Genomic DNA, 16,780 nt, shown 5'->3' on the forward strand with positions numbered 1-16,780 from the left:
TAATAAGGAGGAATCCTTTCTTTTTACAGCCTGTTGAGTCTGTAGAACATTCTAGGATCTAATAAAAGATGAAGATTAGATCTCTGGCTGAGCCTCACACCATCAAACTGTTTAGGTATTTATACAAAGAAAGGGGTTCCACTTCTGTCTCCATAAGCATTGATGAATCAGTTACTTTAAAAGATTGAGTTCAGCAGTTTTTCAAGCCACTCTTCACCTTTCTAATATCATTTATTCCTTCCCAACTTCCTAGCTAGAAGTTGAAATTTGTAATAATGTCTTAGAAGACAACTGTATGGGTTTTTAGCATAATTACTTCCTTTCCACCCAGACACTTGATGACAGTACAGTCTCAAACTGCACCTGATTTCCATTGGCGGGAATGAAAGCCAGGGCCTTCTCCGGCTTAGCTAGTGCTCTGCCACTGAGCTGCATCACTAGCCTTGAGACTGGACTTTATTTTTAAAATCTGAATGTTTTAATTGATCTAGTTTACTTCCCTCACTTTCTCCCTGTCCCCCACGCTTTAAAATGGTTTCCAGTCTAATGATACTCAGAATAGCAGATGTTGTGGGCTTTTTGGATGCTGAAGTCATGAATCAACATTTTTCAGTTTGAGTTGATAATGCCATGTCTGAGAATCTGGATGGACATTTGAGACCAAGAACAGAAAATTGCTATATGATTACAAAGTCTCATTGTTTTTGTTTTTTAATGTAATAGAAATAATTTTAACAAAAAGGGCAAATATGAACTTGACATAAAAATTAACTCATAAAGTCAAATAAAAACTTTGAGATCCTTAGATTAAATATAATTTATTTCTCCTGTCCTTGGAATCAGGATTTAATTGGCAAAATTTGCTTATTTTAGAGCTAAAGCCATCACAAAATTAGGAGATTGCCCTCAATAACTAGGCTCCATGGATACTATTATTTCTGAGTTTTTCTTCAATGTTAAAATTCAGTCTGATAATGTGGGGAAAAGATAAGATGAGGGGGGGTGTCCAAGAAGAAATTTCAATTTCAGGTTTTGATTAGATTTTAAAAGAGAAGAAAATACTGCTGGGCCTGAGTCACTGAAAGTCACCAGAGAGCTGAAGTGTCTGATAGAGGTCTAATTGGAAAAACTCAAGGAGGGTGTTATTTCCACATCCCTTTTCTTGCCCTCTGGCTCTTTCAGAAGTTTCTGATCTTGAAAAGAGAGGAAAGAAGATCCTTGTCTAAGCATTCTCAGCATTGCCTAATTTTTAACTTTCTCAAGAATGAACATCATTTGTGCAGTAAAAGGTCTTTATTTTCTTGAGATTATATTAATTTTGAGCTTTGAATTTAGGAAGGTAAAATACATTTTCCTTGTTACTGTACAGTGTCGGACACTTCGCTGAGCTTCAGATGGCTAAACATTTTCTTCCTCTAACTCTAGCTGTGTTCGTCTAGTAGCATGTTAGCTGCAGTACACTAGGCCAAGCTTTGATACCCATTTGAGGGTGTTCCCTGTCTTCTTCATTTGGGTAAAATGACTCATAAAAATGTCCTTGTGTTGATTTTACAGCATTCCCGTATATATAGAAATATGTGTTTGTGTTGGCTTTGCTCAGAGCGCTAGTCTGCTTCCTTTTTTATTCCTGCCTCATCTTTACCCATAGAACACAATAACATGTTCTGCCAGGGCCTTGGTGAGAGAGTAAGGGAGAAATAGCATTGGGCACTGTCCTCTGCACACAGGGTCTAGGGAGGGGGAGGGTAGAGGGCCTTATGATTAATAGTAAATGAGCAAAGACTTGCCTGGAATTAAAAGGAAAAAAATGTTTTCCAAATACCCAATTGCTGAGAAAATTTAGTGAGGAAATGAAATCCATACTGACTAGTTGCATGTGGCATTGCTTAAGTTTGATTTAAAAATACACTAAATTATGAAACCAACAGAGTGTTGATAACACAGGAGCTTTATTTTGTAAAATTAAACATTTTTTCAGAAGATGGTAACAGTAGCCTAATAACTTCCCATATACGACCCCCCCCCTTTTAAGACTTTCAAATTTAATTGGGAATTTTGTCACCTGGTGAACTTCCAAGTATTTTTTACTTGAATATAAAAATAAACTTAAGTACACATATACACCAAACATGCTTTTCAAAGCATCTTGCTAATTAGTCTGTTTCTGAAACTGATTACATTAGTCTAACCTTATGTGTAAAATTGGTAAGTGCAATTTTCCTAGCTACAGGAATATGTCTCAGTTTCAAAGGTTTTTTTTGTTTTTGTTTTTTTGTCTTACCTAAAGTTTTAAGATTAGATTACCAAACAGAAGTAACAGGTCTCACAACAGCGAAGTTTAAATAGTTGTCTTGTTTATATAAGAGGGTTTAAATAAACTTGTAGTTGACACACAGTAGAATAATAATAATAGTATAATAATATAATTATATATAATACTATAATATCTTATAGACACTACTTAATATAAAATCTTACAAAGCAGTTCGTTACGCTCTTTAATTCTGTTGTTACATGGCAACATTTGGTGCACCATTTTTTTAACAACTCTTTTTTTAAGTGGACTTAGCTCGTCCACATTCCATGGAACTTCTAAATGTAATGAACATTTTCTGTCATTATGGTTGCTGAAGCACAAGGAACAAGTTTGAGAGGGTCCTCCGAACAGTGGTCATCAGTTACGCTTCAGGTTGAGAAGACACTCTAGATAGATAACAGATACTGCTCTTGTCTAGTGGAGAAACTGGTAGGGTTGGGATCATCATTTTCAAGTTTAGAATAAGACGATAATGTAACATTAAAAATGTTAAAACCAGACATTTCCTGTAGGAATAAATGGGAAAGTGTCTCATAACTGAAAAGTGCTTTATCCTTGTGGGCAAATAATAAATAATAGTTATCTGTGCTTCGTTGCTAACACATTAATGAGCAGATGATTAGAAATAGACAGACATAGTAGACTAAACCTTCCCAAGGCCATTAAACCCAACCTTCTCATGTGAGCGTCTCTTTACAACTGCAGAGAGCGCCAGTGAGCGTGTGCTCCCCACTTCAGTCACAGGATCCCCACACTCGTGCACACCAACCTGCAGTGTGCATCTGTTGGAAAGCACTTTCCTACTTGGCCGAGTGACTTTAGTTCTGCCTTCTAGTCACCTTAGTTTTCTGTCACATTGTGGCTTTTTTGTTTTGTTTGGGGTTTTTGTTGTTTTTTGTTTGCTTGTTTTTGCGGTACAGAATGAAATCCAGATCTCTACACACTACACAAGCCCTGTACAACTGAGCTGTACCCCCACTACTTCATGGCTTTCAGATAACTCTTTCATTAACTGGGATTTTTTTTTGCCAGTGTTTTCAAAGCTTGCTGCATAAGACCTCTTTTTGTCCTATTAAGATAGTCAGAAATTTTAAAAAGCAGATTTGGAATTCTTGGAATAGTTTTAAATGTTGATACATAGAAATCTAAGGAAATGTAAGAGCAGAATTCATTTGTGTTTTTTTTCTTATGTTCATAATGCCTCAGTCACTAATGGTCCTGACTGGAGAGTTTTCAGGAGTTTTATTAATGTGTAGACTTGAGCAGTCATTTAACCTACTATGACTCGTAAAACAAAATATCTTGAGTCATCTTGCAGCTTTATAAAATTATTTTCAAGAGGCATAGTAGAATGGTTTCTACTGTTCTGTTTAGGCACAAACATTTTCTGAAACTTCCATCAACTTTTTTCCCCTGACTGCTGCTTTCTGTCATGTCAGAGGATGAAGTTTTTGCTGCTGCAGCAGAAGTACCTGGAATACCTGGAGGATGGCAAGGTCCTGGAGGCACTTCAGGTTCTCCGCTGTGAACTGACGCCACTGAAATACAATACAGAGCGCATTCATGTTCTTAGTGGGTAAGGAAGTGGGGTTCTTGGACTCCAGATTCATGAAGGGGCTGTTATTTTTATAGAAGTTTACTGTTGGTCAAAGTTAAAGTACCTGGATATTGCTAAATTCGTAGTTCTGGATCAATTCACTTATGTGTGCACAAGCTTTTTAGCTATCTATATTAAGATCGGACAGCTGGGCAGTGGTGGTACATTCCTTTAATCCCAGCACTCGGAGTTAGATGCAGGAAGATCTCTTGAGTTTGAGGCCAACTTGGTCTACAGAGCGAGCTCCAGGACAGCCAGAAAACCTGTCTAGAAAAAACACAAGCAAAAAAACAAAAGGCCAGACGGTGGTGGTGCACACCTTTAATCCCAGCACTTGGGAGCTAGAGCCAAGCGGATCTCTGTGAGTTTTAGGCCAGTCTGGTCTACAGAGCGAGATCCAGGACAGGAACCAAAAAATTATACAGAGAAACCCTGTCTTGAAAAATCAAAAAAAAAAAAAAAAAAAAAGATTTGAGATACTTAATAGGTGAAAGGGAGAAGACATCCATATAGCCAATGAGATATTACTTCAAAATCTACTCACACACAAGAGAGAGAGAGGGAGGGAGGAAGGAAGGAAGGAAGGAAGAAAAGAACGAATGAACTTGATGGCTTTGGGTCACAGCAAGCACTGAAGGGCGTACAGGTGTTCTGCATACAGAGTTATCAGCTGCTTAACTGTTAGCTGCTCTTTATTCTTCTGTTGCAGTGATCTGTATGTCTATCTATTTAGAAGCATGGCCTCATTACATATCCTTGGCTAGCCTGGAACTTGCTGTGTAGACCAGGATGGCCTAAAATTTGTAAGAAATGTATAACTGGGTGGTGGTGGCACATGCCTTTAATCCCAGCATTCAGGAGGTAGAGAGGCAGGCTTATATTAAAAGAGCTTTGTCCCACAGAGCCCTCTTACTGGTTCCCCAAAATTATTTTAGAGACAAAGTGTTCCTAATACCCAGTTTTTTCGGAGACTTGTTAAATATAATTACACTTTCTAAAAAGTTTTTTTCATTAACCAAATGCTACATCCATACTACATAGTAAGAAGGCAAGGTGGCTGGGCTGTGGTGGTGCATGCCTTTAATCCCAGCACTCAGGAGGCAGAGGCAGGTGGATCTCTGTGAGTTCGAGGCCAGCCTGGTCTACAGAGTGAGTTCCAGGAAAGGCACAAAGCTACACAGAGAAACCCTGTCTCGTAAAACCAAAAAAAAAAAAAGAAGGCAAGGTACTCCGCTGTTTACTTAGACTCTGTGATCCTTTTTTCAGTTGAGGAAGGGAAGGGCACTGACTGGTATTTGAGAGGTGTCGGTGCCTTACCTGTGCAGCAGGGAGCAGAGGGAGTACTTCGTTTTGCCTACTTGTCTTTTATATAAGTGACAAGAAAGGTATATTTGGCAGCGCTCCCAGGAGAGTTACCTGCCAGATCTCACCTCCAAGTTGAATAGGGCCGGTACTTGTTTCGTTCAACTCTGTTCCCTGAGAAAAGCCAGGTTGGAGGTATGCTCCCTGCAGGAGGTTGTCATGTATTCCCCAGAGTTGAGGGACTTCAGCAGTTACGCCACGGTCTGTACCTGGTGAGCAGGAATGCTGGGGCTCCAGGCGTGTGTAGCCCTGCCTGCCTGTTTGCGTGGTTGCTGGGTACTTAACTCAGGTCCTCATGCCAAGCAAGCATTGTTATCCACTGAAACATTTTCTCAGCCCCCAACTTGTTTTGACTTTTGGTTTTAGTACTTACGTCACTAGAGAAGCTGTGACGTCAGCTCAGTTGTGAAGAACAGGTGTGCAGCTAGAATGCCTGTGTTTCTGTGTCTCTGTATTGCTTGCCTTCTCTCAGAACTACTTCCTAAGCTTTCTGTCTCCAGTTTTTGCTTTATGTAATAGAATAATAGTAGTTGCTTTATACGGGGTAGTTATGGGCATTCAATGAAGCATGTGCTGAGGATTTGGAACATAACTTGGCACAAAGTAAGCTACATATAACAGTAGAAGGGAGTAATCTTATAATTGCAATGATAATATTGTGTATTTAGGTAATATTCTATTTTGCCTTTTAATAATTTTATGAAGACACCAGATTAGATTCACTATAAAAATGTTTTTCTTGATTTGTGTAAGCAAGAACTTGATTGTGAAAATGCAATTAATTGTTTTTCAATTATATTCTAAAGAAAAAGGTTTGAGATTTGTTGCTTACTTTATCGTAGGTATCTAATGTGTAGCCATGCGGAAGACCTACGGGCAAAAGCTGAATGGGAAGGCAAGGGAACAGCTTCCCGCTCCAAACTACTGGACAAGCTTCAGAGTAAGAGTCCTTTTTGATGTGTATTTCCTCTTGGATTGGAAGTAGGTAATATAGAGCAAATAGGAAGCCCATACCTAGATACACTTTCCCTGGGTTTTTGTGGAAGGAGTTCATTAAAGAGCCCTTACACCAAAGATTCTCATACTCACTAGATGTGATCTGGAGTCAGTGTGGAGGTGCTGGACTCGGCATTCTCTGTACATTTGTATTCTTTAGTGATGCTCTAAAGATTTTCTTTGGATGAAAAGGTCCATGACTAGAGAAACAAATGAACCCCAGCTTCAAATCATGCATTTTACAGTTTCCGCTCGACTGGATTTCTTTAGGTAGATTGTTTTATGCTTCTCCTAGCTGTGTTAGATCATTTTCAAGTTGTGTTGGGGGGGATGTGATTTCATTTTTACCATATCTTTATATAAATACCTCCTTTCTATTCAAATGATGCTGTTACATCATGTTGCAGCAGGAGTGGGAATCTCATGCCTGGAAGAAATGTAAAGCATAAGAGGGTTGGAATAAGTTTTTACTGATGTCTAGTTTCTGAGTTTCCTCAGTAGCTGTGGCATTAGTAGCCTCAGGGTTTTTGTTAAGTGAAGATTTATCTTATACTGATCATCTACTGATACATAATCATCATTGGATTCTGTATCATCTTCCTTTTACTTTTGTAGTGTGTAGTTTCTATAGGTGGTGTTAGTCCCCCAGAAACTCCACCTGCAGGATACAGCCAGTGTATTCCTTCCTAGTGGAGGTATCACTGGAGCCTTTGAAAATCCTCCTAAGACTTGCTCATGTCATTTCCCTAGAGCTTGTCTATGCGAAGGGAACAGTAGTGCTGAGGTGAGAGGGACAGGAGAAGAGGAGTGCAATGTCTTCAATGAACGTTCACAGTTTGCTGTCATCTTTATTTCTCTTTTTAAAATGTCTTCCATTAAAGCCTATTTACCACCATCAGTGATGCTTCCCCCACGGCGTTTACAGACTCTCCTGCGGCAGGCGGTGGAGCTGCAGAGGGACCGGTGCCTCTACCACAACACCAAACTTGACAGTAACCTAGATTCTGTGTCTCTGCTGATAGATCATGTTTGTAGTAGGTAAGAGACCGTTTCCTACATTTCCAACATCTTAGATCGTACAGAAGGAATTAGGAACTGTACCGGCACATTTCCCGTGGTTTCTTGGTGTAGCTATGTAACAGTTCATATCTGATACACTGTTTATTCACAGTAAAACCCAGGACTACTAAAAGGGAAACGTAGTAGAAAAAAACAGAAAATTGGTTTCTACTATATGGGCCTGTGCTTATGTAGTAAGCCACAGTTGGGAGCTGAAACCTAAAAGCCAATTTTTCATTTTCTTATCTGTGGATTTGGTTAGTTATTTTCTATGTCCAACAGTTGAACTATGTACCAAGTTATTCTATGCATATAAAATCATTGAAATACTTTTTGCTTAGTGAAAGTTCTAGTTTTGTAAAAGAACGGCTTCAGGGGCCTGGAGAGATGGCTTAGAGGTTAAGAGCACCGACTGCTCTTCCAGAGGTCCTGAGTTCAATTCCCAGCTCCCACATGGTGGCTCACAACCATCTGTAATGAGATCTGGTGCCCGCTTCTGTATATACATAATAAATAAATAAATCTTTAAAAAAAAAAAAAAAAAAGAACAGCTTCAAAAATGGTTAGAATAATAGGCATTAACTATGTTTATTTTTTACAAAACCATGCAAATAATTGAAGTGGACGAATGAATTCAAGCTTGTCTTTTGGTGTTGGGTAATTTTTAGTAAAAATTTCCCTTCTATTTTAATGATGCTCTCTAAAATTAAATCATAACCTTAAATTTAAAATACCAAGATAGAAATTGTGAGCTCTTCCAAACTCCGGGGAAGAAATGACTTGGTTCTGACCAGCCAAACACTAAGAGCAGGCTGCTGTAGTGCGCATGCCCCGTTCCTTCTGCTGTCATTCGCTGAAGAATTAATGAAAGTAATGAATTTCAGAAATGAAAGACAGACGTGAATGTGTTAGTCAATAAGGAACTTTTGAGTAACCATAAATACTATGCACATAGCAAGATACTGGTTTAAAATAATACTTAAGGATTATTTATTTATTTTTAAAATTTTAAAAATTGTATTTTGTATATGAGTGCTCTGCAGGCCAGAAGAGGGCGCCAGATCTCATTACAGATAGTTGTGAGCCACCATGTGGGTGCTGGGAATTGAACTCAGGACCTCCGGAAGAGCAGCCAGTGCTCTTATCTGCCAAGCCATCTCTCCAGCCGTTGAGGTGTGTTTAAACCAGGTGTTTTACTTTGTTTTTTATTTTGCCAGTGCTAGAAATAGCACATAGGTCCTTCAAATGCTAGTCAGAAGTTGTGCCACCGAGCTAGCCCCCAGCCCTAGAATCTGCCTGTGTAGTAGTTAGGTCCTCACTCACTGCACTTGTAAGAAGAAAGGTCTGTCTGAGCTGCTGGCCTGTGCAGCGATGCTCACTCATCTTGAAGTATTGGCTACTGACTTGGTGTGAGTTACCGCTCTGCTAGGGTGTGGTTAGTGATCCCTTCTCCTCGGCACCATTCACTCCTTGGCACTGCTCTTTGTCTTGTTGGGAGAAGTTTTAAAGCTTTTTGTCTAAATGTGTGTGTGTGTGGGGGGGGGGGATAATAGATTAAAAGGGCTATATTGTCAGTCCCTTGTTTCATAGCTCCTTTAGGAGGTTGTTAAAATTAAGGCCCTTGTAGACCAATGTCTCTTCGTGGCTCATAAATTCATTTCTGTTGGGGACATTGAAAGGTACAGTGCCAGAAGTGTCAGAAAGTAAGAACCTTTCCTTCCTGTGGAAACAAAAACCTATTACAAAGAGGATTTTTTTTTCCCTGTATACTCTTTAATTCCCGATATCACTATCTGTGGAACTAATATATAACAAAGACATAGTCTAGCCTTTCCATTCTTCACCTCGGGTGGGGTGCTCACTAGCCATGTAGAAAGCGCTCTGACATGTTGCTAGAACTGAAAGACTCTTGCTCTTTAAAAGTGATTGTTCCTTCTTAATGATTAAAAAAATGCACACACGGTACACAGACATACTTGCAGGCAAAACACCCATCCATATAAAAATCTATTAGAAAACAGCATTGTGCCTCCTGTTTACCACCTCCCTCCATCAAAGGTAGCTTCTCAAGTCCTTCCCTGATGTGTGAGTCTTTGTCTGTGGCCTTATTTTTCTTCACCAGATTCCTATACTGTCACTGCTGATGTTGGTGAGGAACAGTCTTTTTGTCTGTTTAAGTTAGCAGCTGCTCTCCAGTTTATCTTGAGCTCTCTATAGTATTATAGTATGATAGCTTTCTCTAACTATTTCAGACTCTAGACTGATGGTCTGACTCCTCCCAGGGCTCCTCTTCTCCATCTGTCCTTTAATAGTATGTTCCAGATTCCTTCTTTCCTCATTCTTCCATAGGTTAGACTTCCACGAATCTAATGCTTCCTGGAAATAGGCCAGAGCCTCAGTCTTTCTCTCCTGAGCCTTAAACCTGAGTACAGTGTGCCTCTTGCTCTAGTTAAACATAACAGATCCAGATAGATTTTCTCTACCTCTTACTCAGGCCTGCTAAATCTGGTTAGTTTGTTTGTTTGTTTTACACTTGAGTTCTGTTTTATTACTTTTTCTTTTTCACATGTATGATATTTGTGCTTGAGTGTATGTTTTCACATGTACTTGTGGTACTTCTGAGTGGAGGCCCAAGGTTGATACTGGAAGTCTTCCTTAGTTGTTCTTCCACTTTATTCTTTCAAGACAGGGTCTCTAGATGAACCTGGAGCTCATCAGTCCCAGCCAGTCTCTAGCCAGTTTGCTCCAGGGATCCCGTCTCCACCTTTAGAGGCTGGAATTGCAGCGCGTTACCATGTCCACCTGCCATTTCCATGGGGTTCGGGCATCTGAACTTTGCATCTTCTTGCTTGCTTGCAGGAACTTAAGCTGCTGAGTCCTCCTCCCACCCCTGCATTTCCTATTGGAAACCAGGAGCCGTCCTCGATGTTCATTCTGAGAGAGTAACACCAGGCATTTACTCAGGAAACTGTCCCTTCTTTGCCACACTGGAAGATAGAGCCTGGATTTAATTCCTTAAGTTTTATCTAGAGGTCTTTAAAAAAAAAAAAAGTTATCATTTTTAACCATCTGCTTTAGTTTCTTCTAGAAACTAGATTTTAGCATTGGAGCTAGAAAGATATTTTCTGAAATTAAATGTAAGCATACTATCCATTCTTTCCTCTTTGGAAAGTGGAGAACTGATTATGAATAACTGAGTTATGAATTTGAAAAACCCATATAAACACTGAAGAGTTTTTATTAGATTGTACACAATTTCTTATCAGCTAGTGTGCACATATTTTTGTTAAATGTGACCAGTAAAGGACAATTTTTTTTTTCAAGAGAATTTTCTGGACTTTTTTACACTGATAACCAATGGAAGTATGTTTTCATATGCTGCTTTTATAAGTACTAATTTTTTAGTACAGGATTTTTATAAAATATTTGTAGACGCAATTTAAAGATTGAGTTTGGTTAAATGCTACATTTACTGTTTTCTTTCACACAGTACTGGTTTTTAATACCATCTTAAGTTTTAAAATCATTTTAAAACAAAGACATCAACCATCACCTATGTATCTGAAAAAAGCTGTTAATACTGTAGTCTTCATTTTTAATTTTTTTTTAGATTTTATGTGTATGAATGTTGTGCCTTCGTGCCCTGTCTGCATGCCTGTTGTCCACAGAGCCCAGAAGAGGGCACTGTCCTTCTAGAGCTGGTGTTGTAGACGGTGGTGAGCTGCTGAAGGACGCGTCTCTAGAGCAGAGCAGCAAGTGCTCTCCAGCACTGAGCCATCTCGCCAGCCCCACCTTAGTCTTAGTAAAGGATGAAATGATAGTTTTAAAGTGACTGATAGCTGTGAATAGACTAAATGCTTTATGCCCTGTAATTTTGAATCAGTCCTCACTTAAAGGTTATTTGTTAATCTAAATCAATCTTTCTACTGTGATCAGCTTTAGGCATATGAAGTTTTCATTGAAATTTTATTAGCCTTTGAAAAATATTATTTAAAGTTGACATTTGGAAAGATAATTCAGTCAGTTTTTGGTTCAAATTTTAGTTCAGTTACTTACCAGTTTTCTGAAAATCTGGTAAGATACTGGCTTTTGAGCCTTGTTAAAATGAGGTTGCTAAATTTCTCTTGTCAAATGAGTTTCAAGAATCAGTGTTCTGGAGGCTGGAGCAGTGGCAGCAGTTAAGAGTAGTCGTTCTGGAGGAGGACCCAGATTTGGTTCCCAGCACCCCCACGGCTGACAGGTATCTGTCTCTGCAGTTCCAGGGCTCCAGCTCCCTCTTGTGGCCATGTGAACACACTGCAACACAAGTGGTGTACAGACAAACTACAAGCCAAATGCCCATGTACATAAGAAAAACAGAATGTAAAACACCATCCAGTGGAAAGTGCTTAAAAAAACAGTTATGCATTATTTTGGTTCACAGTAAAATAACAGTTTAATATTAAAGCAGTTCTTAGTTAAGTCATCTAAAAGTTTAAAACTGCCGACTATTCCTACTAAGGTAATTGCAGCCTGTTAGGCTGAGGAGTTGACAGTATACTCCTTTCCTCTGTGCATGCTGGTGCAAACTTTTTTGTGGGGGGTGGGATGAGGCCTTGCTTTGTTGCCCATGCTGGTTTCAAGCTCTTGGGCTCAATTGGTGTTCCTTCGAGAACTCCACAGGTGCCGAGACTATGGGCTCACTCCAGTGTGCTGGGCTCTTATTACTTATCGGTTGGGAAAAAATAGAGAAGACTATTGAGGTCTTTTGAAGATAAATTTTTAAAGTGTGATTAGGCAAGATCGTGCCTGCCTGCCTATTAACCCAGTACTTGGAAGACTCAGCCTGGGCTGCAGTAGTAAGAACCAGTCTCCAACAGGGCAGAGGGCTGAGAGATGGCCCAGCGGTTAAGAGAGCACTTGGTATTTTTGCAGAGGACCTGAGTTTGGTTCCCAACACTCAACGTGGCAGCCCACAGCTGTCTGTAACTCTGGATCCAGGGAATCTAATGCCCTCTCTTGGCCTTCACATGGTACAGAGGCACACATACGGTGCACATACATGTATGTAGGCAAAGCACTCAGAGCACATTATTTGCAGGGGTAGGTTTACCCCTTCCGTCATGTTTGTCCCAGGAATTGAACTTGGGTCGTCAAGCTTGACAGCAGGCACTGTTCCCAGGGAGCCGCCATCTTGCTAGTTCTCATCGTTTACTAAGGAGTGTGTGCTTGTGTGTCACAGCACATGTGGGTCACCACGCATGTGTGGAGGCAGAGGCAACTTGACAAGTCAGTGCTCTCCGCTGTTGGAGGGATGGATGGTCAGCTGATCCGCAAGCACTTGGACCCTTTGGGCCATCTCACTGGCTCCCCGTTTTTGTCGGACCAAAGCTTTTAGTAATAGCTTAACTGACTTTATATGCTTGGAGATACTGCATTATTTCTTATTCCTTGTGGAACAGCCATTCATTTATAAAGTGGGTAGACATAATTCCTGAATAATAATTATTTATATGAATTGCCTTAATCAGACCAGATAGCCTTCAGAAGGCAGCAAAAAAGGAAGAAAACTTGAGGTTGAAGTAGATTTTATATTACAGATTTTCACTAAAGTTGACTTGAACAAAAAGTACATGATGTCATAATGTTTTAATTTTCAACATATCAAAATAAATTTGATTCTTGAGAATTGTAAATTCATTCATATTTATACTTGAGAACTCCAAAAGGAGTTCTGCCAGTTGTTAAATGCCCTTTATTGCTAATAATGCTTTGAAAGAGTACTTATGTGTGGATTTGTTTGTTTTAGGAGACAGTTCCCCTGTTACACTCAGCAGATACTTACGGAGCATTGTAATGAAGTGTGGTTCTGTAAATTCTCTAATGATGGCACTAAGCTAGCAACAGGATCAAAGGACACCACAGTTATCATATGGCAAGTTGATCCCGTAAGTATTCCTGGTTGTGTCCTTAGATTACAGAAGGGTCTATTTTTTTTTTTTTTTTAAGATTTATTTACTTAATGTGTGTTGTAACATGAATCTTAAAAGGTCTTATTAATTAAAAAAATCTGGAGCCAGGTATTGGGTTGAATGCTGAAAGGTCAGAGAAGCAGAACAAGCCACAGCCACCTCACCTTGCCAGTTCCTCAGCTGATCCTGTTTCCTCAGACTGGAAGCCTCTGAGTCCTCATCCAAACGGATCTCAGCTGAACTGTTGCTCAAAACCTAAAAACTTAACCAGCTCTAGTTCCTGGTTTTCACACCTTATATATATCTTTCTGACATCACTTCCTGGGATTAAAGGCGTGAGTCACCATGCCTGGCTGTTCCCACTGTGGCTTTTAACTCACAAAGATCCAAACGGATCTCTGCCTCTGGAATGCTAGGATTAAAGGCGTGTGTGCCACCATTTTCTGGCCTCTGTCTATCTAGTGGCTGCTCTGTTCTCTGACCCCAGATAAGTTTATTAGGGTACATGATGTATTTGGAGAACACAATATCACCAGTGTGTGTTGCCGGCATATGTGTGTGTGTGCACATTTTGTGTGCGCCTCTCCTGCACAGGACTGAGGAGTGCATCTGATTCAGAGTGATAGATGGTTTGAGCCATGATATAGGAGCTAGCAGTCAAACCTAGTCCTCTTATTTTTGAATCTAGTTACTTTTTTGGTTTTTCAGGACAGGGCTTCTCTGTGTAGCCCTACCTGTCCTGGAACTCATTCTGTAGACCAGGCTAATTTTATACTCCAAGATCTGCCTCCCGGGTGCTGGGATTAAAGGCGTGCACCACCACTACCCATCTGCTTACCTATTCTTAGTATATATATGTATAACTAGTTGTCTTCTGCAAATGCCTTTTTGGTCATGTCTGTCACTTGATTTTTATTTATTTATTCATTCATTCATTTATTTATTTATTTTTGAGACAGGTTCTTACTCCATTTCCCTGGCTGGTCTGGAACTCAAATCTCTCCTGGTCAGCCAGCCTTCCTGGGCACATAGAGATGTATCATCATATCTGACTATGCTGATCACTTTTTTCTATGCATTTTTCCTCTGTGTTTTTTATGTTTGTAGCTAAGTGTTATCCTAGTTGTTTGGTGTTTGTGCCAGAGATTTATGCTAAGTCCTTGTGCATTCTTTAATCCTCTGAATGATTGAGGTGCTCAAATGTTGAGATGTTGATACTGGGCTGGAAGTGTTCAGTGCCAAGTATAATTTGTGGATCTCATGTACAGTCTGCCTGTTTTTCCCCAGTGATAATATTTGAAAATTATTGCATATGGATTTTAAGTGCTAAGTCTTCTCTAATCAGAATTGTTTTTATCACTAGCTAACCTACATATATGTAGAACTAAGCATGTTCATTTCTTTTAACCAGTTGAACATTTGTACTAGTCAAAAAGAGCATGACTCCAAATAGATTAAGGAACTACACTTGTTTTAGGAGCCGTTCACCTAAGATCTAAAGTAAGTAAAACTTGGTTTAGAGCTAAAATACGGCTTTGGCCTCTGGATACATATACTGCCCAAAGTAGAGCAACAAGTTAGTCTTAGGAGCCAATGTGATGGTTCAGGGGGTGAAGAAGGCATGTGATTGGCCAACCTGGAGACCTGATTCTGTTCTCGGGGTCCTACATAAAGGGGGAAGTAATGACTCCACAAGGTTATCCTGACGTGTGAGCCAGGGCACGTGAGCCCACACACAAGTATCATGCCCATACAACATACATAACAAGTAATTTAAAGGCACCATAGAAGGAAAAGTACAAATTTGAGACAGGTACTTCTTGAATACCTTTCTGTGATACGCTGTAATTGGTGGTAGGAAAGCACAGCATTCCTCACTCCAAAGAAGAAGCTCTTGGGAGCTGGAGCGGTGGCTTAGCAGTTAAGAGCACTGGGGTTCAGTTGTCAGCACCCACATGGCAGCTCACAGCTGTCTGTAACTCCAGGATCCAGCACCGTCATGTAGACACACATGCAGGCAAAACACCAATGCACACAAAATAAAAATAAATAAATAAATTTTTAATAAAGGGGGGGAGCTCTTACCTTTTTTGTATCATAATACCTAGTTAGCAGTCTGACAAACATACTGGTCTTCTTAAACTAATACTGCTAAATACACAAACCAAAACACATAACCTTGTGTGTGTGTGTGTGGGTGTGGGTGTGGGTGTGTGTACATGTATATACACATATATAATACCATGTATCTGATATACTTATAAATAACACATTAATTAAGGAACCTAATTATATTGAGATGTGGGCTCTCAACCTAGAAGGAAAAGGCATAATATATGATACTCCTTTATTAACCCTAAATAATTTTAGTAGCAGATAATGGCTGCCAGCATTCTAAATTAGTAAACTTAAATAATATTGTAAGATGTGCAGCATTTCCAATATGAAATGAAAGTATTTGAAATTTCTCTATTGTTAAGACATAATACTGAATTTACTGTTACCTAATGTACTACCTAATATTTCTACATACATTGCATCAGTTTAAATGCATTAGTGATAGATTAAGTCACAAATAATTCATTGGCATCTGTGTTAGTCAGGACTTCTATTGCTGTGAGGAGACACCATGACCACAGCAACTCTTATAAAGGAAAACAACATTTAATTTGTTTAATAATTAAAATAGCATCTAATCTATGTCTTGGTGGGCAGGCAGCAGCAGGTTTCTGTATCCACACTTGAGTGAGCACAGGAGACCTCAAAGCCTGCCCCTTAGTGACACACCTCCTCCAACAGGGCACACCTCTCCTTTCAAACCATCACCACAGAATCCATGAAGGAAAAAAAAATAAGAAGCGCATCTCCTTGGAGTAATTTAGCCAACAATGAGCCCAGATTTGAATTCTCTGCTTGTCTTTCCCCTGTGTTTCTGTCATTCTCTCTGTGTTGTATGAGTCTGAATCTGCTTGCTTTAATGCCGCTTTGTGAATGTGTCCCTAACAGAGGCATCAACAGTTTTACACAAGGAATGAAGCCACTGGCTCCAACTGACTTAGCTAACAAACAAAGGCTATCAAGTAATCATATCTGTATGTTGTAATCAACATTTATGGTAGATATTTATTTTATGAGGCCATTTGGATCCTATTTTCAGCAAATGATTGTCATAGCATACATGCATGCCTTACTTTGGGTCTGGGAATGGAAGAGTACATAACTTAAAACACTAGCTTAGATTGTGAAGGTTGACTCCATGGGAAATCCAAGGCAGGTAAGTTTGGTTGTTTACATTGCTGTCTTTTGAGACAGGTCTCTCTGTGTAGCCCTGGCTGGCATCACACTCAGATCCACCTGCCTGTGCCTCAGGAGTGCTGGGATTAAAAGGCTTATGCACTATGCCTGGTTACATTGTTCTCTTAAAAGTAGGTTAAACAAACAGGCTGAGTACACAGTAGAATAGCAATCTTAAGTCATAAGTGACCTTAAGGTGTATTA

General features: G+C 39.6%; 1 protein-coding gene across 1 annotated transcript in view; it reads left to right on the forward strand.

Annotated features, from left to right (window-relative positions):
• Wdr26 (WD repeat domain 26) overlaps positions 1–16,780 on the forward strand; it is a 42,670-nt gene that overhangs the window by 4,551 nt on the left and 21,339 nt on the right. The window contains 4 exon segments of the mRNA XM_028861094.2: positions 3,757–3,893; positions 6,119–6,216; positions 7,154–7,310; positions 13,120–13,258. Of these exon segments, the coding sequence (XP_028716927.1) occupies positions 3,757–3,893; positions 6,119–6,216; positions 7,154–7,310; positions 13,120–13,258 (531 nt within the window).

Source organism: Peromyscus leucopus, chromosome 15 (assembly GCF_004664715.2).
Source record: "Peromyscus leucopus breed LL Stock chromosome 15, UCI_PerLeu_2.1, whole genome shotgun sequence".
Classification (NCBI taxonomy): Eukaryota; Metazoa; Chordata; class Mammalia; order Rodentia; family Cricetidae; genus Peromyscus; species Peromyscus leucopus.